General features: G+C 40.9%; 1 protein-coding gene, 1 long non-coding RNA gene and 1 other non-coding gene across 3 annotated transcripts in view; all 3 read left to right on the plus strand.

The window, feature by feature from the left end:
- The window catches only part of SPIDR (scaffold protein involved in DNA repair), a 156,741-nt gene that overhangs the window by 1,718 nt on the left and 131,295 nt on the right, over nucleotides 1-23,728 (plus strand). Inside the window, exon 2 of the mRNA XM_017516401.2 lies at nucleotides 1,216-1,466. Coding sequence (XP_017371890.1) covers nucleotides 1,216-1,466 — 251 coding nt within the window. The remainder of the gene's footprint in view (nucleotides 1-1,215; nucleotides 1,467-23,728) is intronic.
- LOC108294512 lies at nucleotides 7,543-8,600 on the plus strand. The gene is made up of 2 exons (XR_001821073.2): nucleotides 7,543-8,191; nucleotides 8,241-8,600. It is a non-coding gene; the product is annotated as an uncharacterized LOC108294512 (long non-coding RNA).
- On the plus strand, nucleotides 7,592-7,720 carry LOC119469166. Its single transcript, XR_005197983.1, has one exon. It is a non-coding gene; the product is annotated as a small nucleolar RNA SNORA40 (small nucleolar RNA).

Here is a 23,728-nt window from a genome sequence, read left to right on the forward strand (position 1 = left end):
GAACTGTGTAAGCTTGAGATTATATGCTGGAGTTGTTTTTTGGAATTTTATTGGTCCTAAGCCATGGTCATGTACCAACATGAATTTAGGGAACCACTAAAATACACTCACTGTGGGCATGAATGGCCCCTGGGACCACCCTAAGCTCTGAATGTTCGTGTGGCTCCCAGTGCACTGGCCTCAAGGTCTCTGGGTTATATAAATTGTCACTGAACAGAATGCTTTCTGAGACTGACAGAACAAGGGAGGAGGAACATGAAAGAAAAGTAGACAAACTTTCAGGCTGTTTTGTACGAGCCAGTCAAGCAGAATCTCTTTTGATTATCAAAAGAAGTATCTGGAGAGGATTATGTGAAAAGGAGGACTCTCGAATCAATTTAATTGTAACAGATTAAAAATATGGCTCAAAGCACATTACTGTTTTAACATATAGTTTTTAAACAGCAATGTAATATTAATCCTGTGAAAAACATTTTTGTATCTTGACAGTGATAATGAAACTACATGTAGCATAATGATTAAACGTGTGGACTTTGGAACCAGATGACCTGGTTCAAATCTTGCCTCAGCCGCTTCCTGCACCTTGGGCAAGATGTGTGGTCTCTGTGTCTCAGTTTTCTTATGTGTAAAATGGAGGTAGTGATATTATCTATCTTCTTGGGTGGTTGTGTGAGGATAAGCATGTTTAATATGCAAATTTAAAAGCCTGGAATATAGAAAGCACTCTAGAAGTGTTGTTTTTTTATGACAGCTGATATTACATAAGGGGTTGTTGAGACAATATATAAGCATGTAAAATGCTTAGCCTAGGAGATTGCACATACAAGCATTTAATAAAATAAAGCATTTGTATTCATTCCTAGTCACTGTTTTATCTTCATTTTTTGTTTGTTCTATTGTAATTTCTTGAATTATCATGAATTGTTTTATTAGCAGAACTTTGTGTTTTCAAAGACCTGCCTGGTGTAGCAAACATCCTACTGTGGTCCTTGTTCTTTCACTCACCTTCAGCTTGCAGTCCTAGCCACCTGGCAGGCTAGAGACCCACGCTAGAAGTCCCTTTATTTTCATCTTCATCATCACTTGAGTGTAGTGCAGATACATTGTGGGGGCTGCTTAAGAATGTCATTATTTGATGTGCAGCATGCTACTTCTTGTTAGCCACACTGAAACTTTGTGAGCCTTGAAACTGTTCCCTTTGTGTGTCTTGGCCAGGTCGTGTGTAGTGGTATAGCCACCACGGGGACAGCCTGGACCCACGGGCATAAAGAAGCAAAACAACATATTCCAATTGGTGCTCCCCTGAGGGATTCTCTCTTGGACGTGGTGGAAAGCCAGGGAGCTGCCTTGTGGTCGGGAGCTGGGGTCCGAGTGGTGGTGCAAAGAGTGTACTCTCTTCCCAGCAGAGACAGCACCAGGGGTCAGCAGGGGGCCAGCTCAGGACACACAGAGTCAACTGGAACTCGGTGAGTGCCAAGATGCTGGTGTGGGGTGGAGAGGAACAATCACTTAGAGTGCCCAGGAAGTGGAGACTCTTCCCAGAGCACCTTCTTAGCTGCATTCACCATATACATGAGCTGTTTTTGTTTTTCCTTGCATCAAAATTTGGGATACATAGTATGACAAACGATTTTATCTATCTACTTAATTTTAAAGTTCTATTAAAAATTAAACTTGCCACATTTTCTTTTACCTTTAATGCTCCATATTCTTGAACGTAATAACATACAAGAAATATTGATATTGTTCTGGAAAAGCCAAGACATGTGGTTGTCACACCTCAAAAGACCCAGTTTTATATGTCTTGAAAATCAGAGTAAATAACAGCAATTGCTAAACCTGTGGCTTTCAGAGAGTACTGTATCAACCATCTGCACTGCCTACTAGAGCTTTCTGCAGTGATGTAAATGTTGTCTGTCTGCACCATCCAATGCAGGAAGTGCAGACAGTTGTAGTAGAAGTGATATCTCTGCTCAGATTTCGCCCCTTCTTGGTGTTGATTTTTACAGATAGCTGTAGATGCATGATTGACAGAGAGGTTTGTTTGTTTACATTCAGAGCCTTGGCATAGCCTTTTTTGTTTTTTGCAACCTCCACCTTTGGGGTTCAAGACATTCTCGTGCCTCACCCTCCCAAATAGTTGAGATTACTGGCATGTGCCATGCCTGGCTGATTTTGTATTTTTAGTAGAGACAAGGTTTTGCTATGTTGGCCAGGCTGGTCTCTAACTCCTGGCCTCAAGTGATCGACCTGCCTTGGCCTCCCAAAATGCTGGGATTACAGGTGTGAGCCACCACACCCACTCTGGCATAGCATTTTGAAGTTATCTCTAGCAATGTTAATTGTCTTCAAAGAAGTAAGGTAGATTTGCAACAGAATAGAAACTAAAAGTATAGATGCCACTTTATCATTTTTTTTAACTATTAATAAGAAAACACATAGTGAAGAAATGGTAATTAACAGTCATCCTGGCCCGGCATGGTTGTTCACACCTGTAATCCCAGCACTGTGGGAGGAGTTCTAGGCAAGCAGGGTCACTTGAGCCCAGGAATATTAGACAAGCCTAGGCAAGATGGCAAGACCCCTTCTCTAATATAAAGACAAAAGCAATCATCCTAACATTACACTGCCTTCTGATGCCAGAGAGAGAAACAGGATACACTCCTGTGTAAATTATGAATCATCTTCAAGTAAAGGCACTTTATTTGAAAATGCTGTGAATTTCAGAAAGTCCCCTTGAGGTCTAGAGTTGGAGAATGTTTCTTTTGGAGTTACAGAAAAAAAAAATGATTCTTTTTTGGACTTTGTATGTTTATGAAATCCATTAAGTCAGTTTTAAGGTCTTTACCATGACTTGTAGATGTAGACCAGTCTTGTACCCTTTGCCCTAAATCTGTGGTAAATTTATATAGACTTTTCCAAGACAGCTATACATCAAACATAGGTTTTTGTTTTGTGATTTTGTTTTGCTTGGCTTTTTTAATGACACATGTTCAGTGTTAGGTTTTGAAGAAGGGAATACTAGTTACCTTGGCAATGAGGAACTTGGTAGAGCTTCTTCATCTCAGGACACAGAACACACACTCCAAGGGGACAAGCAAACAGAGATAATGGGGGACTGAGTCACCCTGATGAGAAGGAACAATGAAACTGACAGTGCAGTTGTTTCCTATGACTAATCACAACCAATGCACGTTGTGAAGGCTGTCTCTCTAGGTCCTTCAGCGGCACTTATTTTACTTGTTGAGAAAAGAGAAAAATTAGAAGCCAAAATATGGTGAATTGCTATCAGCGTGAATGGCATTGTGAATGCTTTGGAGTTGTACTTTGGAATACATGTGGTGACATATCCAATGAGAATATGCTTGTAGTAGGGTGAAAGAAGGCCAGGCATGAGCTTCAAAAACAAGAAAACAACATCCAGTTATTCAGAGAATATGAATGTGCATTCTGTGTGATACGTTTTCTGTAGCACATCTGAGATTGCACAACACTGAGGCTAGATGATATTATTCCCATTTTACAGCTGAAACTGAGCCTCAAGGAGAATCTCACTGCTAACGGTTATACAGGTAGATACAAAGAAAAATGTAATGGGATATAGAATCCCAGATGGCATGGTTGTAGAGTGTTAGAATTTAAAAGAAAAGGGATAAAATTGAGTTAGAACCAAGCCATGTTTAGATTAAGGCTGACCTAGGATCGAGTTGTCCAGGGCAGAAGAAGTGCCAAGTGCCTTGCCCTGGGTATACTTGGTTGGACTGTGTACACTTGGTTGGACTGTGTACAAAAATGAACTTTTGAACTAAGGGCCATACTGTTGGCCTTGAGTTTGAGGACAGAGCTGCTGAGATGTCTTTTGGGTACAAGATCTGATCATTAATATTTTCTAGATTCTTTTGCTGTGATAATGATCAGGCTCTCTATTTTATGTATCAAATAAATATAGAAGTAAAACTGTACTTTATTCACCACTAATTCTTTGCTAATATATTTAGAAAGAAAAACTTAGAGAACGTATCTGCCTTTGAGACACATTTAGTAGTATGCATTCTAAGGCAGTTTTTTATATATGTACATATAGCACAAACATCACTAGAAGATGCGGATGTGTGACCTGGAAGATTTTCTACCTGTGATTTCTGCCTTCAGGTTCCTGATCATAGATGACATATGGAATGCTCTGTGGGTCCCACAGGATAGACAAATTTAGGCCCAGCTCGTACAGATTTACCAACACAGCACACACAGAAGAAGGAAAATTGCATAAGCAATGATCTGTTCCAACTAAAGGCAGCTCTAAGTCTGGTTTCCTTGTTTTTTGGAATGGCTTTTCTTAAGCTCTTGTCATTATCTGCTCTACCCTAGAGATCTATCATTGAACTTAAAAACAACCTTGATCACTGTGTGTTTTCTGTGAAGTCCAGAAATTACCATGTCAGAAGAAATTAAGCCTGGGTTAAAAGAAACCACAGTGTCTTATGGCAGATTTTTTTGCCTCAGTAGTTCCCCCTTCCCCACCCAGCCCAGGTCAGGTGGTTGCTGATGAAACCCTGCGGTAAATTTCTGTCTCAGTTGACTTCGCACCTTGATCGTAGTTGTCTGCCTCAGTCTGTTCCCAGTGCTCGGGCAGTGTCATTTTTCTGTCATCAGTAACCGCTTATCTTCTGATGGCTGACAGCTCAATTAGTGCCCACTTTGAAATTAAAAGAAATTTTTTGAAGCAGCTAGTCCTGTTCAGGATCAGATAGAGTCTATCAAAAGGTTCCTGTCCTCTGCACTGTGAAACATTATCAGAAATATTCTTTACATTTCAGAAATATAATATGTAAGAGTACCCTGTCCATTGCTCTTCTGGATGACTTCCTTTAACTTGAGCTATTAATGAAAACATTTCTATGAGGTTTCTCAAGGTGTTACAGGTTAGAGTAACCAACACAAACTTAAGTTTTATAAATCACTAAAATCAAAGGTAACAAAAAACTAATGCAAAAGGCACTCCCTAACCACAGGTAGGCAGTCTGTTCAGAGCCTGTAAACACAGCTTTTTTATAGATCCACTGCATGTTGAATGATCATTAGATAAATGCATGATAAATAAAACCGTAGGCCTTTTTTAAAAATATACTTTAAGTTCCGGGGTACATGTGCAGATCATTCAGGATTGTTACATAGGTATACACATGCCATGGTGGTTTGCTGCCACCATCCCCCTGCCACCTGTATACATTAGGTATTTCTCCTAATGTTATTCCTTCCCAATCTCCCTACCCCCTACTATCCCTCCCCTAGCTCCACACCCCCCAACAGACCCCAGTGTGTGATATTCCCCTCCCTATGTCCATGTGTTCTCATTGTTCAACACTCATTTATGAGTGAGAAGATGTAGAGATTGGTTTTCTGTTCTTGTGTCAGTTTCCTGAGAATGACGGTTTCCAAGTTCATTGATGTCCCTGCAAAGAACATGAACTCATCCTTTTTTATGGCTGCATAGTATTCCATGGTATATATGTGCTGCATTTTCTTTTTCCAATCTATCCTTGATGGGCATTTGGGTGGGTTCCAAGTCTTTGCTATTGTAAACAGTGCTGCAGTGAACATACGTGTGCATGTGTCTTTATAACAGAATGATTTATAATCCTCCGGGTATATACCCAGTACAGGTATTGATCGACTTACCACCTATGCAACTTACGACCATTCGACTTTACAACCACAATCGCTAGCCACGACTGCTCCATGTCTGGCAGCGCAAACATTGCCCAGCTGGGCATACGACAGTGCGGACCAGCTTCCGGCAGCACTACCATCTCCATGTGCACCATTTCAACTGTACATATAGCCTACTCAACTCACAACCAAATCGTGTTACGACCAGTCCGCGGTCCCAACTGTGGTCGTAAGTCGAGCACTAGCTGTAATGGGATTGCTGGGTCAAATGGTATTTCTATTTCTAGATCCTTGAGGAATCGCCACACTGTCTTCCACAATGGTTGCACTAATTTACACTCCCACCAACAGTGTAAAAGTGTTCCTATTTCTCCACATCCTCTCCAGCATCTGTTGTCTCCAGATTTTTTAATGATTGCCATTCTAACTGGCATGAGATGGTATCTCAATGTGGTTTTGATTTGCCTTTCTCTAATGACCAGTGATTATGAGCATTTTTTTGTATGTTTGCTGGCCGCATAAGTGTCTTCCTTTGAAAAAGTGTCTGTTCATATCCTTCGCCCACTTTTAAATGGGTTTGTTTGTTTTTTTCTTGTAAACCTCTTTTAGTTCTTTGTAGATTCTGGATATTAGCCCTTTGTCAGATGGGTAGCTTGCAAAAATTTTTTCCCATTCTGTTGGTTGCCAGTTCAGTCTAATGATAGTTTCTTTGCTGTGCAGAAGCTCCTAAGTTTAATGAGATGCGATTTGTCTATTTTGGCTTTTGTTGCCATTGCTTTTGGTGTTTTAGTCATGAAGTCCTTGTCTATGCCTATGTCCTGAATGGTATTGCCAGGTTTTCTTCTAGGGTTTTTATGGTGTTAGGTCTTATGTTTAAATCTTTAATCCACTAGAGTTAATTTTTGTATAAGGTAAAAGGAAGGTATCCAGTTTCTGCTTTCTGCACATGGCTAGCCAGTTTTCCCCAACACCATTTATTAAACAGGGAATCCTTTCCCCATTGCTTGTTTTTGTCAGGTTTGTCAAAGATCAGATGATTATAGCTGTGTGGCATTACTTCTGAGGCCTCTCTTCTGTTCCATTGGTCTATATCTCTGTTTTGGTACCAGTAGTATGCTGTTTTGATTACCATAACCTTTTAGCACAGTTTGAAGTCAGTTAGTGTGATGCCTCCAGCTTTGTTCTCCTTGCTTAGGACTGTCATGGCTATGTGGGCTCTTTTTTTGGTTCCATATGAAGTTGAAGATTTTTTTTTCCAGTTCTTGAAGAAGGTCCATGGTAATTTGATGGGAATAGCATTGAATCTATAAATTACTTTGGGCAATATGGCCATTTTCACAATATTGATTATTCCTAACCATGAGCCTGGAATGTTTCTCCATCTGTGTCCTCTCTTATTTCCTTGAACAGTGCTTTGAAGTTCTCCTTGAAGAGGTCCTTCACATCCTTTGTTAGTTGTATTCTAAATATACAATCATGTCGTCTGTAAATAGAGACAATTTGACTTCCTGTTTTCCTAATTGAATACCCTTTATCTCTTTTTCTTGCTTGATTGCTCTGGCTAAAACTTCCAATACTATGTTGAATAGGAATGGTGAGAGATGGCACCCTTATCTAATGCCAGTTTTCAAAGGGAATGCTTCCAGTTTTTGCCCATTCAGTATAATTTTGGCTGTGGGTTTGTCACAAATAGTTTTTATTATTTTGTGATATGTTCCATCAGTACCTAGTTTATTGAGAGTTTTTAGCATAAAGGGCTGTTGAATTTTGTCCAAGGCCTTTTCTGCATCTGTTGAGATAATCAGGTGGTTTTTGTCTTTGGTTCTGTTTATGTGATGGATTACGTTTATGGACTTGCATATGTTGAACCAGCCTTGAATCCCTGGGATGAAGCCTACTTGATCAAGATGGATAAGCTTACTGCGCTTAACGTATGTTTTTGTTTAACTTGTGGACAAAGACTTATGGATAGGTGCAAAAAATAAATCCTCTTTTGCAACCCAGAACTCATTGTTCAGTATGAGTTCTGATACATATAAGAAGGGATATTATGATGGGAGTATTGATAGCCATAAAGGTTGGTTCCAGGCCAGGTGCAGTGGCTCAAGTTTGGAATCCCCACACCGAGGTGGGAGTATTGCTTAAAGCCAGGAGTTCAAGACCAGCCTGAGCAAGAAAGTAACAAACACCTCATCTCCACAAAAATGTAAAAATTAGCTGGGTATTGGGGCATGTATCTGTACTTGCAGCTACTCAGGAAGGGGAGGCTGAGGCACAAGGATTGAGCTCAGGAGTTGGAGGCTGAACTGAGCTTGGACTGTACTCCGGCCTTGGTAACAAAGACAGACCCTGTCTCTTAATTTAGAAAGATTGATTCTCGGACTGTAGAATAGTTAAACATGAGGGGATATGAGGGAAATCCTCAGCAGTATTACTTTGCATTCCAATTTCACGTTGATATCTAAGATGGCTTTTTGTTTTAAAGGCTTTTATCTTGAGAACATGATGTCTGGAGTTAAAGGTATTGGCATATTTCCACACCTGTACTATTCTTGAGTGTAACTGCTTAGGAATGAATATGATTTGAACTCATTCATGTTGAAAGGGTGTCAAATTGGAACCAGGCAGATCCACCACCTACAATAAAAAGTTCAACTTCTAGGACCCTAAAGTAAATTGGTTAAAGAAAGTAGATCCCAAAGATTCTTGGTGAATTTTGAAGTCTTCATCAGTATATCCGTATTAAAAGGAGATGACAGAAGCCAAAATAAATTAATGGGCTGACAGGACAACTGGATTAAAGTAAGCATCAGCTTCATTAAAAAGGGCTAACTTGCAGCTCTTTAGAGGATCTGAAGTGACTTTGATGGACAGTGGAAGAAATCACAACATGGAATTCCTTGAATAAAAATTTATTGACTTTAAATATACACAATTAAAAAAAAACTCTTTACACTGTTAAAATTAAAAAAAAAAAAAAAAGATGGATAAGCTTTTTGATGTGCTGTTGCATGCAGTTTGCCAGTATTTTATTGAATATCTTTGCTTCAATGTTCATCATGGATATTGGCTTGAAATTTTCTTTTTTAGTTGTGTCTCTGCCAGGTTTTGGTATGAGGATGATGTTGGTCTCATAAAATGAGTTAGGGAGGATTCCCTCTTTTTGTATTGTTTGGAGTAGTTTCAGAAGGAATGATATGAGCTCCTCTTTGTACGTCTGGTAGAATTTGCTATGAACCCATCTAAACCTGGACTTTTTTTGGTTGGTAGTCCATTAATTGCTGCCTCAACTTCTGACCTCGTTATTGTTCTATTCAAGGATTCAACTTCTTCCTGGTTTAGTCTTGGGAGGGTGTAAGTGTCCAGGAATTTATCTACATCTTCTAGATTTATTGGTTTATGTGCATAGAGGTGTTTGTAGTAATCTCTGATGGTAGTTTGTATTACTGTGGCATCAGTGTTGATATCCCCTTTATCATTGTTTATTGCATCTATTTGATTATTCTCTCTTTTCTTTTTCCTTAGTTTGGCTAGCGGTCTATCTATTTTGTTGATCTTTTCAAAAAAACAGCTCCTAGATTTATTGATTATTTTTAAGAGTTTTTTGTGTCTCTGTCTTCTTCAGTTCTGCTCTGATCTTAGTTATTTCTTGTCTTCTGCTAGCTTTTGAATTTGTTTGATCTTGCTCCTCTAGTTTTTTAATTATGACAATAGGGTTTCCATTTTAGATCTTTCCTCATTTCTCATATGGGCATTTAGTGCTATAAATTTCTCTCTGGACACTGCTTTAAATGTGTCCCAGAGATTCTGGTATGTTGTGTCTTCATTCTCATTGGTTTCAAAGAACATCTTTATTTCTGCTTTCATTTCATTATTTATCCAGTAGACATTCAGGAACAGGTTGTTCATTTTCCATGTAGTTGTACAGTTTTGAGTGAGTTTCTTAATCCTGAGTTCTAATTTGATTTCACTGTAGTCTAAGAGACTGGTTGTTATGATTTCTGTTCTTTTGCATTTGCTAAGGAATGATTTACTTCCAATTTTGTGGTTAATTTTAGAGTAAGTACAGTGTGGTGCTGAGAAGACTGTATATTCTGTGGATTTACAGTAGACAGTTCCATAGATGGCTGTTAGGTCCACTTGGTCCTGATCTGAGTTCAAGTCCTGGATATCCTTGTTAATTTTCTGTCTCATTGATCTGTCTAATATTGACAGTGGAGTGTTAAAGTCTTCCACTATTATTGTGTGGGAGTCTAAGTCTCTTTGTAGGTCGTTAAGTACTTGCTTTATGTATCTGGGTGCTCCTGTATTGGGTGTGTATATATTTAGGATTGTTAGCTCTTCTTGTTGCATTGATCCCTTTACCATTATGTAATACTCTTCTTTGTCTCTTTTTATCTTTGTTGATTTAAAGTCCTTTTTATCAGAGACTAGGATTGCAGCCCCTTCTTTTTTTTGCTCTCCATTTGCTTGGTAAATCTTCCTCCTACCCTTTATTTTGAGTCTGTGTGTGTCTTTGCTTCATGAGATGGGTCTCCTGAAAACAGCACACTGATGGGTCTTGACTTTTCATCCAATTTGCCAGTGTGTGTCTTGATTGGGGCATTTAGCCCATTTACATTTAAGATTAATATTGTTATGTGTGAATATGATCCTGCCATTTTGATATTAGCTGGTTGTTTTGCCCATTAGTTGACGCAGTTTCTTCATTGTGTTGATGGTCTTTACTGTTTGGTACGTTTTTGGAGTGGCTGGTACTGGTTGTTCCTTTCCCTGTTTAGTGCTTCCTTCAGGAGCTCTTGTAAGGCAGGCCTTTGTGGTGTTCTGTGTATTTCCTGGATTTTAATGTTGGCCTGCCTTGCTAGGTTGGGTCAGGGAGCCGCTTGAGGAAGCATTCTGTCCCTTATCAGAGCTCGAGTGCTGTGCCAGGAACTCCGTTGCTCCCTTCAGAGCTGCTAGGCAGGGACGTTTAAGTCTGCTGCAGCAGAACTCCTAACCACCCCTTTTCCCAGGTGCTCTGTCCCAGGAAGGTGGGGCCTTATTTATAAGTCCCTGACGTGCTGCTGCCTTTTTTCGAGATGGCCTGCCCAGCAAACAGGGAGTCTGGTCGCAGTCTGCCTGCAGAGGCATTGCTGAGCTGCCTTGGGTGCTGCCCAGCTGCTGTGTAAACTTCTTTGTGCTTTTGTTTACACAGGTAAGGTTAGAACTGCCTCGGTAATGGTGGACTGCCTCACTGATGGCAGACACCCTGTCCCCCACTGAGCTCTACCATCCCAGGTGGAGCTCAAACTGTTATGCTGGCTGTGAAACTCTCAAGCCAGCAGGTTTCAGTTTGCTAGTCTTTGTGGGGGTGGAAACTGCCAAGCCAGATCACTTGGTTCACTGCCTTCAGCCCCCTTTTTTACAGGGGAATGGGTGGCTCTGTCTCACAGGCATTCCAGGCACCAGCTAAAACAGCTGTCCAGATTTGTGCTGGAAACTCACGGCGCTTGTCAGCTGGGCAGGAATCTCCAGGACTGCAGGCTGTAAAGGCCGTGGGAGAAGCACCGTATCTGAACCGGAGTGGCCAGAGAAGTCCCCAGTGGCCTCCATTGGGTGGATGGGGGGGTCCTCTGGCCTGTTGTACTTCCTGGGTGAGGCAGTACCGTACCCTGCCTTAGTTTGCCCTCCTTGGGCTACACCTACTCTCCAGCCAGTCCCATTGAGATGAACCTCGTACCTCAGTTGGAAATGCAGAGATCAGTCCTCTTCTGCATGGCTCTTGCTAGGAACTGCACTCTGGAGCTGTTCCTATTTGGCCGTTTTGGCAGAAGAGGGCAGCTTTTTTTTTTTTTTTTTTAAGCCGAAAGAGAACACTGGCCTTGGAGGTTATTTATCTATTTATTTATTTATTTTTTTGAGACGGAGTTTCGCTCTTGTTACCCAGGCTGGAGTGCAATGGCGCGATCTCGGCTCACCAGAACCTCCGCCTCCTGGGTTCAGGCAATTCTCCTGTCTCAGCCTCCTGAGTAGCTGGGATTACAGGCACATGCCACCATGCCCAGCTAATGTATTTTTAGTAGAGACGGGGTTTCACCATGTTGACTAAGATGGTCTCGATCTCTTGACCTCGTGATCCACCCGCCTCGGCCTCCCAAAGTGCTGAGATTACAGGCTTGAGCCACCGCGCCCGGCCGGAGGTAATTTATAATGAAACCTGAGGCAAAGAGGGGACGTGTTGATTCCTTAGTGACTCTGTGTCCTGGTGGAGCTACTCCAGACCATATTACCTCACTCCCAGCCCATGGTGATTGCCAGCAGACAGCACCTTTCTTTCTCCCTTTCTTAAATGTTCTCTTCCTTTTTCCTTGAGATATTTAACCTAGGGACCAGTTAGTTAGTTAGTTAGTTAGTTAGTTAGTTAGTTAGTTAGTTAGTTATTGGAACATGGTCTTGCTCTGTTGCCTAGCCTGGACTGCAGTGGTGCAGTCAGCTCACTGCAGCCTCAATCTCCTGGTCTCAAGCAGTCTTTCCACCTCAGCCTCCAAGTAGTTGAAACCACAGGCATATGCCACCACACCCAGCTAAGTTTTGGGGTGTTTTTGGTTTTTTTTGTTTGTTTTTTGAAACAGAGTCTCGTTCCGTCGCCCAGGCTGGAGTGCAGTGGCGAGATCTCGGCTCACTGCAACCTCTGCCTCCAGGGTTCAAACAATTCTCCTGCCTCAGCCTCCTGAGTAGCTCAGACTAAAGGCATGTGCCACCACGCCTGGCTAATTTTTTGTATTTTTAGTAGAGACAGGATTTCACCATGTTAGCCAGGATGGTCTCAATTTCCTGACCTCATGATCCACCCACCTCAGCCTCCCAAATTGCTGGGATTACAGGCGTGAGCCACTGTGCCCAGCCCCACCTAAGTTTTTGTTTTTGTCTTATAGAGATAGGCTCTCACTGTGTTGTTCAGGCTGATCTTGAACTTGTAACCTCAAGTAATCCTCCTGCCTTGGCTTTCCAAAGTACTAGGACTACAGGCATGAGCCACCATACCTGGCCAAGTAATTTAATTTCTATCCCTTAGAGACCCAAATTCTTTCTTGCCCTTTATTGCAGAAATATTTTAAAGTGGAGAGTTAGTCCTTTGCAAGAGGACAGAACTTGCTAAATACTCATGTCATCAGACAAAAAGCTGGAGAAATTCACTGAGCTGACTCAGGAAAAAAGCACATTTTCCTTTTTCCATACCTTTATGTTTTATTCCTCTTTTTGGTCTTTTGGGCTTTGCTTTATTCTCATGTTGTATGTTTATTCCTTCTTTTCACTAAGAAAAAAAAAATCTACCATGCCCTGGACTAGGTCCTGGGTCTATAGTAGTTAACAAACCTAGACCTTATCTCTGTGTTCCTGGAGCAGTCCTAGTGGGAGGTCTCACACAAAATAATTTACAAAAAAATGCATTTATGATTATAAGTTGCAATAAGTGTCCTGGTGAGAAAAAGTAGGGCACAATGGAGAAGGGACATAATTTAGTTTAGAGGTTTCAAAGATGAGTGTTCTAAGGCAGTACTGTTTAAGTTTAGGTGTTAGGGAAATAGAAGATGAAGAAAATTGCTCACAGAAGAGAGAATACCTTTGAAAAACTCCTGGACAGGAGGGTGAAGCAAGCGTGACCATGCTGCACAGGCCAGCAAGAGCTCCCAGTCGGGCAACTGGCCACAGCCTGGTGGACCAGGAGCAGGAGCTACAGTGTTTGCTGTGGCTGCTCACTGACCAAGAATGAGGTTGCCCTGTTTGAAAGTCAGCTTTGGCTATCAGGGGTTTGGGAAGATGGGCACATGGAGGAGGGCCCCAGTGAAAGCAGAGGGACCCAGGAAGCAGTCACTGCCATAGTCCAAGTCAGAGAGGACTGGTGGCTTCCTGAGTCTCCTGTGGCCCTGTCAGAGCTGGAGAAAAGGTCCATGTTCTAGATGTGTGTGATGGCTTCGTAATGGATTGGTTGGGGGAGGAGTAAAGTAGAAGGAAATGTTCACAGAGTGAGCCTCAGCTTGAGGTATTTAGTGGAAGGATGGTCCCATTTGCCAAGATGAGAAAAACGAGAGTGAGAACAGGTCTGCACCTACTAAGTTTGAGATTCCTATGAGACATCCAAGAAGAGATGTCCTGTGAGAAAAATGGATATATTACATCCACAGGGTTTTAGATTGGACATAAATGTTTGTAGGCTCTCAGCCTGCGTCTGGTCACTATTTACGTTGTATGTACATTCATTTTGTTTGTGGATGTCAGCCCATTATGTTTGTCCGTGATGCCAAGCTCCAAAGGCACTAGTGGGTGTGAGTACCAGGCAGCAGTGTCCTGTCAGAGCCAAGTCTATAACCAGGGCTGTAGAGGAGGTCACTTTAGGGAAACAGTAGAGACAGAGTAAAGAAGAAATGCAGGCGCCAAGCTCCAGGGTCCTCTTGCATTTCTACTACTAAGTATGCAACTAATAAAAACAAAAACTTATGTACACATACACAAAAAAAAAAAAAAAGAGGGGCCTGCTGAGGAGACAGAGGAGGCCGGACTGGTGAAGCAAGTGCTCAGGATGGCGCTTCCATGTGGGTGGGAACCCATAGTACTGCAAAGTCTAATAAAGTGAGCACTGAAAACCTGTGCCCTGGATTTGGAAGGAGTTGCTGGGTCACTTCATGAGCAGGAGGTGTAGGGAGCAGTGAGCACAGAAGCTCACCTAGCAGAGTAGAGTGGGTGGGAGGCGAGAGGAGGAAGAGTCTTAGATAACAAATGTTTTGTTGATGCATCAGGGGATGACAGTGTCCAAATTTAAATAGAACAACAGAGCTGCAATAAGGGCATTCTATCTCTTGTTTCCTAATGTACATATAGGTACTATTTTTCTTTTAAAAACGCATAGAGGTTGATGGTTTACTGGAAAGAACAAAAAATCTGGAATCAGACTGCTGTGGGTTCACTGGTGATGGGACATTTAGCAAGAAGACTGGGGCAAATTATGTCTCCTTGTCTGTGAAATTGGCATTATAATACTGACTATAATCCAGACTGGTGGTGAGGACTAATTGGGATGATGTATGTGAAGTACTCAGCAAGATGCTTCCCATATGACAGCGCTCAGTAAAGAGCAACTCGCTCATTCTTTAACAGCAAGCATAGATGCTTAAAAAAAAATAGTGGTAAACAGCATTGCTACAGTAACAGAAACCTGAACGAAGCAAAGACAAGCCATCACATTACAAATCAGCACTCAGTGTTGGTACCAAGTTTGCCGTCTGGCTGCTGAGGAAGCTTACTTGAAGCTGATTTTTATTTCTATGCTTTTGGCCACCTCATTCCCCACCTCTACCTCTGCTACTCCCATCAACAATGAGTTGATGCCCATTTACTTTGGAAAAGATGCATTTGTATAAATTTATATGTGAAATATGACCACTGCTATCTAAATGAGGGAAGTTCCTCTGTAATAAACATGTTGCAGAAAACTGCCCTAATGCTAAGGCCAGTGTTGGATGGTGCTGGTATTGTGGCTGGAAATTTTTTTACTTTGTCAGGAGCATTAAACAAATAAAGAGCCCAAACTCCTGATGGTGAGAATGGTTCGGTATTAAAGCCAGACGAGGAACATGCACTAGTAGATTGTGGATGTGATGATTAGGGGCATTCACCTTTGCATGTGTTAGTACAGTGGAGAAAGACTCGGATCAAGCTTACTAGATTCCTTTTGAACAGCCGGTCAGCTGTGGCACATTGATTCCCCAGCTGTGTGCTCACCTGCTGTGTCCCTTGGGTGAATATAGCTCTTCTGCTTGTGAACCTTGACTTTTCTTCCCACTAAGCAGAGATATTTTTGACTCTGTCTCCTTTTTTCTGTTTTGAGATAGGGTAGCATACATTCCTTCTCTGTAACAGTGGCATATCCCTGTCTACAGTTAAAAAGCCTGAAGGGAAGACAGCTCCCTCGTCACACGGGACCATTTAACCTGCTCTTTTATATACCACCACATGCTGCCAGAGTTGGTGGAATGACTTTATTCATCCATCTGCTTAGCGTCACATTTTCATAAGGTGGTTGTTGTCACTCATACTTTATTTCTTTATTTCTGAAGTCTCTTTGCTTCTTCCTGTTGTAGAAAAATTGGAATTGTTCCTTTTTAATGATCTGAGTAGTTTTTTATTGTAATGTGAGAGATACTGTAAGTGGAGTGTATTATTTTTTTGCATGTCCTCATAATTGATGCCATAGTCCATTCCTTAGGTTTGTTCTTACCTGTGCTTATTCAATAAATTTAAATTATCCCTTAAGTATTAGTTCTGTGTCCATGAGTCTTAAACCTTTTAATCTCAGCTGCTCACCTCTTCTTCACCTTTGCTTGTTTCCTGTCTAAAACAGTCATTGGTGATCCCTATGATATCCAAGGCCATTTGACATTGTTTCTTCTCAGTCCTGGCTCAATATTAAAGCCAAATGAGGAAAATGCACTGGTAGAGCATGGATGTGATGATTAAGGGCCTTAGCCTTTGTGTGTGTTTGGACATTGGAAAAAGACTCTTGAATCAAGCTTACTAAATTCCTTTTGAAAAGGTGGTCGACCATTTTGAATTCCTTTTGAAAAGGTCCGACCACCTTTTCAAAACGAATCTAGTATGCTTGACCCAAGAGTCTTTCTCCACTGTGAAGATAGACATGGAGATAGAAAAGGAGACAGAGTCAAGAATATCTCCCACACAAAAAGGCTAATTCTAGCAGTATTAGTCTTACTACTGCTTATTCTACTAATTGATATCCAGGCCCTTTATATTCTTTGCCATTCTTTCTGTCCACATGCCAACTTACTGTAAGAATAAGGACATATCAGAACCCGTGGAATTACAGTCTAATGTTTATGATTCTGTCATGTGTACACAGAGAAGTCTAAAAATTGGAACCTGACTGATGGGGACCTGAAGAAGTCTTATCTTATCTCTATCACATTTTTAAAGAGCTTTATTGTTACATGATTCACATACCATAAAATTCATTTATTTAAAATGTATAATTCAATTGTGTTTATTATATTTACAGACTTGTGTAATCATAACTGTAGTATGTTAGAACTTTCTGCAACCTCAAAAATAAACCCCATACCAGTTGCCTGCCAACACCCCATTCTTCCCAGCCCCTGGCAACCACTCATCTACTTTTCATCTCTACAGATTTACTTATTCTGGATACTTCATATAAATAGAATCATAAACCTGTAGTCTTTTGTGACTGGCTTCTTCTACTTAGCACAATATTTTAAAGATATGTCCATGTTGTGACATGTTTCAGTTCTTCATTCCTTTTTATTGATGAATAGTAATCCATTGTATGTGGACATACCATATTTTATTTCTCATTTGAGTTGATGCACACCTGAATTGTTTCCACTTTATGATTAATATGAATAGTGCTACTGTGAATATCTGCATTCAGGTTTTTTGTGTGGATGTGTTTTCAGTTCTCTTGAGTATATACCTACCCTTGGAATTGCTGAGTCATAAGGTAACTCTATGTTTGATTTTCTGAGGGACTGTCACACTGTTTTCCAAAGTGGCTACACGATTTTACGTTCCCATCAACAATGTAGAATATACCAGGGTTTCAATTTCTCCACATCCACTCAAAATTTGTTATTGTTGTCTTTTTTTATTGTAGCCATCCACATTGGTTTGAAGTAGGTATCTCATTGTGGCTTTGATTTGCATTTCCTCTTGACTAGCAATGTTGAGCATCTTTTCATAGGCCATTGGCCATTTGTATATGTTATTTAAAGAAATGTCTTTCAAGTCCTTTGCCTATTTTTATAGTTGGGTTATTTTGTTGTTGTTGTTGATTTGTAAGAGTTCTCTGTATAAGTCCTTTATCATTTGCAAATATTTTTTCCCATTCTGTGGAGTTTTTCACTTTTTCGATACAGTCGTTTGAGACACAAAGATTTATAATTTTAATGATGTCCAGTTTATCATTTTGTTATTATTGTTGCTTGTGTTTTCAGTGTCATATCTAAGAAACCATTGGTGAATCCAAAGTTATGCTAACATACTTCTATGTTCTCTTCTAAGAATTTTATGGTTTTTTTACCTTATATTTTGGTGTGTGATCCATTTTGAGTTAATTTGTGTGTTGTATGGTTCAACAATGTAGGTTGGACCCTCCTTTTGATTAAAGATTGTGTTTAGTAGTAGTAGTCTTTATATTTTGTTTAGAAGTATATCTTACTTTTGGCATTTGTTACAGTTTGCACTGTGTTAAAGATGCACTGTCTTTGCATAGCATTTCTTCCCTTGTAGGTGGCAGAAAATGGATTCATTTCTCCACCCTTTGTTTCTTTTAGTTTTTATCATTTTAATGATCTAGTGTCGCATTACAGCTATCTGACTGAAACAGTAAAAGTTTCAGAGTAGAGTTAGAGCATAAATAATATGAAAGTAGTATGTTCATGCTCTTTTAAACACTTGATAAACACCAGCCTGTATCATTTGACCCATGTTCTCATTTATAGCTACACACATTAAATAACTTTCTTGGTGAACTTACAGATAATATGAAAACTGCAGTGAAAGTTTCCGTGTTCATTTTTTTCTGTATATTAAACCAGTGATAGACTTGAAGGAAAAAATGAAATGGAATGGCAACAGCCTGGGGATATGAGTACAGAGAACCATGAAGTTTTGATAATAGAATGAAAATAGCAAGAGTAATTTTCCAGATTCATATCCAGTCATGATATGTGTAACCACCATTCTAAGTTTGCATCTTAACCTGGCCATGGTGATTTTCCAGCACCTGTCCTCCATCAAGATCAAGAAGGATTTCAAGGTGGCCCTATATAAAAGGCATGGAATTTTTTCCTCCCTGTTTCTGACCTCCTTTCTCTGGAAACTTGTTCCTGAAAGAGGCTGGAGACCTGGAACAGTCTCCCTGACTCTTCCCACCACACCCCACCCCCACCCTATTCCTGCAGCTGCAATCTGGAGCAGCACTGTGATCACACTAGAACTTTCCTGTGAGTCAGATTGCAGCTCTGGAATGTACTTTGCTGAGATGGCAGCACAGAGAAGAGCCATGGGAGACAAAGCACACAGCCTGGCAGAGTCTTCAAGGGTGGCCAGAGGCAAGCACACAGTGCCACGTGCCTCTGTGGGTGGCAGGAAGCACAAACAGGGTGAGATCAAGCCTGACCCGACTTGACTTCCTCCTTCAGCTGAGCTGCCGCACCTTGCTGCCCCTCTGCCTTTTTGCCTGTCTCCCAGCAGCTGCTAGACCCAGAGCACTTGGTGCAGCCAGCTGGCGGGTTTGGTAGGCTCACCCTTGTTGTGCTTATTTCTTGGCTCCACAGTTCTCAATGGCTTGAGCCAGCTCAGCTCCTTCTCCACAGGAAACTGGAGCAAAAATCCTGCAGAGCAATTCTTGGGATGGACACCCCTTCCCAGGAGAGAGGATTATACATGAACAGGTTCCCTTGTTTCTTCCTCACTTGCTGCCCTGGCACTGGTATTATAAATGGTCTGAACTTTCACATTTATTTACAGATACAGGAGAGTGACAGATGCTTGATTATATGGTGAGACTAAATGACCAAGTATTAAACATTGCACTGATACTTGTCAGTACCTTCAAAATAAACTCTACGTGTTTTCTTTACTTCAGTTCTCTCATTTAACCATAAATAAGCCCGCAGAGGTCAGGAGCTGTCAATCATCTGGTTTTGGTACAGAACCATGAATGCAGTAGACACCCAGCAAGTATGCATTGATGGGAAACAGCCATGGCTGAGTAAGCAGCTGAGGAGGTGGGGTGAGGTTGTGGCTCCCCTCCTCTTCTCAGGATGAACCAGTCCATGGAGTTGTACTACAAATGCTGTTTGTCTAAGGAGATTGCCGAGGAAGCCAGTGAGGTAGAAATTGCCAGGAATACTTGCCTTTAGGACAGAGGTAAAGTCTAGTCTGTTCCAATCAGATAGAGGATGAGACCTTGGGAACCAAGGTCCCTGAAAAATGTTGAGTCAGTGTAAACAAACAGGGAACAGCACAGGGAGGGACACTTAGGAAAGTGGCAAGGGAGGAACAAGGTCAGATCTTGGGTAAAGATGTTTATAAAGAAAATAGAGAATTCAGTCGATAATGATGTAAGGGTTTTAAAACATTCATTGCAATTAATGTAGAACTAAGAAAGTTTAAGCAAAAATTAAGCAAAGATAGGCAGATGATAGAAGAATTAAACTATGACATTTAACATTGAATGAAATAAAATTACCTGAGAGGAAGAACTCATCATTTGAATTAAACAAAAAAAGGAGAACTGAGCCATCCAGAGGTAGCTTGTGGGGAGAGACTCTTCAGGCCTCTGGCCTTTGGCAGACAGTTCTACCTCAGGGCAGCTGTGTGAGGCCCTCCATGCATACCTGCCCTACTACCTGGCTTCCCATAAGCACAGGACCACCCTTCCTTTCTTTGGTGTGGAATCTCAGTACAGGTTGTTGACAACTCCTAGAGGAGGGAACAAGAAAGGACTAGATTATATTCGCATGTTATGGAGTGGGAAGAAGAGTGAGATCAATGTCAAAATCTTCTTGATACCTCCCAGAGAAATCAGACTTTCGGACTTCAGAAGTGGCTTATTCAGCTTTGTACCTCAAGTCTTTGCACACAGATTAATTAAACAGAACCCTGGCTATCCAGGAATGCCACAGACATTGAATGGGGAGAAGCTGAACATCTCTGAGGACCCATCTCCTCAAGAGCTATGGAAAAGTAGGAAACTGTAGTGACAGCAAGGATACCAGGAAACCTTGTCTTTAAAATTTGAGTGTAATTCTAGTTTGTACTCAGCTCATGGATGCATCATCCTCTCTCCAGAAAAGGCTAGAACAAGATTTCCTGAAATCATATACTTTGTTCAAGAGTTACCATATATTTGGGGGAAAGTGTCATTCCTAATGGCAGACCATAAAGGCACTATTTGGCAATTTACTTTTATATGTCAATTTTGAACTTCTTCCAGGTGCTTCCTAAATATGTGTATCTGGTCTCTGTTTTATGTTTGGGTCAGAAGTTGAGGAAAGTGTAGCCCAAGGAGCTGAGGGGAAACGAAGCTACATTAGCACTGTGACTTTTAGGCCTTTGGGCAGCTATGACTCATCTGTCACCTCTGCCTGGACAGAGCATGCTCTGTTAACATCATGGTAAAGACAGCACTAAGTATGCACATTTACATATATGCATTCACATATGTCCCCCTTATAGACTACCTGAAAGCTTCCATAAGAGAATGTTTCCAGTCACTGCTCCACAGAGGAAATGGATGCTATGGGGCAGGCTCCCTGAATGCCTGGTAGAACCATATGAATTTTATGTGTATGTATGCATCAGCTTGTTTTTATTTGTTTATTAAGATAAAATTAACACAATTCAGTATTGGCCATTTTAAAGTATGTAATTCAGTGGTAGCACATTCACAATATTGTACAACTACCAGCTCTGTATATTCTGAGACAGTTTAATCACACCAAAGGAAACTCCGTACATATTAAGCAGTCCCTCCCCATGAACCCCTTCCCCAGTCCATGGCAGCCACCAGTCTGCTTTCTGTTTCTATATATTTTTTTATTCTGAATATTTCATATAAATGGAATCATACAACATCTGACCTTTTGTGTCTGGCATCTTTAACTTAGTTTTCAAGGCTCAATCTTACTGTAGCATGTACCAGTACTTCATTTCTTTTTATGGCTAAATCATATTCTATTGAATAGATATATCACATTTTATCCATTCATCAGTTTATGGACATTTGTGTTGTTTTCACTTTTCTGCTATTATGAATAATGTTACTATGAACATCATCACAGAAGTTTTCCTGTGGACATCTGTTTTCATTTCTCTTGGTTATATATATGCCTAGGAGTAAGTTGCTGGGTCGTATGGTAATTCTATGTTTAACTTTTTGGGAAACCACCATATTGTTTTCCACAGCGGCTACATCATTTTAAATTTTCACCAGCGGTGCATAAGTGTTAGAATTTCTCCACGTCCTCGCCGGCACCTGCTGTTTTCTTTTTGTAACAATAACTATCCTAATGGGTGTGAAGTGGTATCTCACTGTAGCTTTGATTCACATCTCTCTAAGGACTGATGATGACCTTCCTTTTATGTGCATGTTGTCCATTTACATATCTAATATGGAGAAATGACCTTTCAAGTCTTTTAGTCTTTTTAAAATTGCGTTGTATTTTTTTTAATTCTGTTGAGTTGTAAGAGGTTTTTGTTTTGTTTTGTTTTTTTAATTTTAAGTTCCAGGTTACATGCGAAAGATGTGCAGCTTTGTCACATAGGTAAGCATCTGCCATGGTGATTTGCTGCACCTATCAACCCATCACCTAGGTATTAAGCCCCACAAACATTAGCTATTTATCCTGAGGCTCTCCCTTTCCCCACTCCCCACCCCAGACAGGCCCCAGTGTGTGTTGTTCCCTTCCCTGTGTCCATATGTTCTCATTGTTAAGCTCTCACTTATAAGTGAGAACATGTGATTTATATTCTTTCGGGTATATACCCAGTAATGAGATTGCTGAGTCAAATGGTGTTTCTGGTTCTAGGTCTTTGAGGAATCACCACCCTGTCGTCTGCAATGGTTGACCTAATTTATATTCCCACCAACAGCTGTTACAAGCATTCCTATTTCTCCACAGCCTCACCAGCATCTGTTGTTTCTTGACTTTTTAATAATCACCATTCTGACTGACATGAGATGGTATCTCATTGTGGTTTTGATTCACATTCGTGTAAGAGTTCTCTTTTTATATATTCTAGATATAAGACCCCTATCAGATACATGATTTGAGACATTTTCCTCCCATCCTATAAGTTGTCTTTTCACTTTCTTGATAGTGTCCTTTGATACACAAAAGTTTTAGGTTTTTTATTTTTATTTTTAAGACACAGGGTCTTGCTCTGTCACCCAGGCTGGAGTGCAGTGGTGTGATCATAGCTCACTGCAGCCTCAAACTCTTGGGCCCATGAGAATTTCTCAAACTGCTGGGATTATAGGGGTAAGTTACGGTGGCCAGCCAAGTTTTCGGTTTGATAACACTCAAATTATCTGTTTTTTTATTTTGTTGCTTGTGCTTTTGGTATCTGAACTATTATCAAATCCAAGGTCATGAAGATTTACTCCTGCGTTTTTGTTCAAGAATTTTACAGTTTTAGCCTCCGTGTGCATTTAGGTATTTGACACATTTTATTTTATTTATATATATATTTTATTGCACTTTAGGTTCTGGGGTATATGTGAAGAACATGCAGGATTGTTGCATAGGTACATATATGGCAATGTGATTTGCTGCCTCCATCCCCATCACCTATATCTGGCATTACTCCCCATGTTATCCCTCCCCAACTCCCTACGCCCCACTGTCCGTCCCCTAGTCCCCCCCACCAACAGACCTCAGTTTGTGATGCTCCCCTCCCCATGTCCATGTGTTCTCATTGTTGAACACCAATTTGGCACATTTTAAATTAATTTGGCTAATTCACTGCAATTCCACCTTAATTTTAGGATTGACATTTCCATTTCTGCAAAAATAGCCTTTTTGTTGTTGTTGTTAAGCCAGTCTCTCTCTGTCGCCCAGGCTGGAATGCAATGGCACCATCTTGGCTCACTGCAACCTCCACCTCTCTGGTTCCAGTGATCTTCCTGCCTCAGTCTTCCAAGTAGCTGGGATACCGGCACGCACCACCATGCCCGGCTAATTCTTGTATTTTTAGTAGATAAGGGGTTTAGCCAAGTTGGCCAGGTTGGTCTTAAACTCCTGAACTCAGGTGATGCCCTCTCTTGGCCTCCCGTAGTGCTAGGATTACAGGCGTGAGCCACCGCAGCTGGCCTGACCAGCCATTGGTTTTTGATAGGGATTGCATCGAATTACTATATGGCAGTATCTTATGTTAATAAGTTTTTCGGTTCATGAAGACAAGATGCCTTTCCATTTATTTAGGTCTGCTTTAATTTCTTTCAGAAATAATTGTAGTTTTCATTATACAAGTCTTACAG

The sequence above is a fragment of the Cebus imitator genome, unplaced genomic scaffold, assembly GCF_001604975.1.
Source record: "Cebus imitator isolate Cc_AM_T3 unplaced genomic scaffold, Cebus_imitator-1.0 Scaffold584, whole genome shotgun sequence".
In the NCBI taxonomy this organism is placed as follows: Eukaryota; Metazoa; Chordata; class Mammalia; order Primates; family Cebidae; genus Cebus; species Cebus imitator.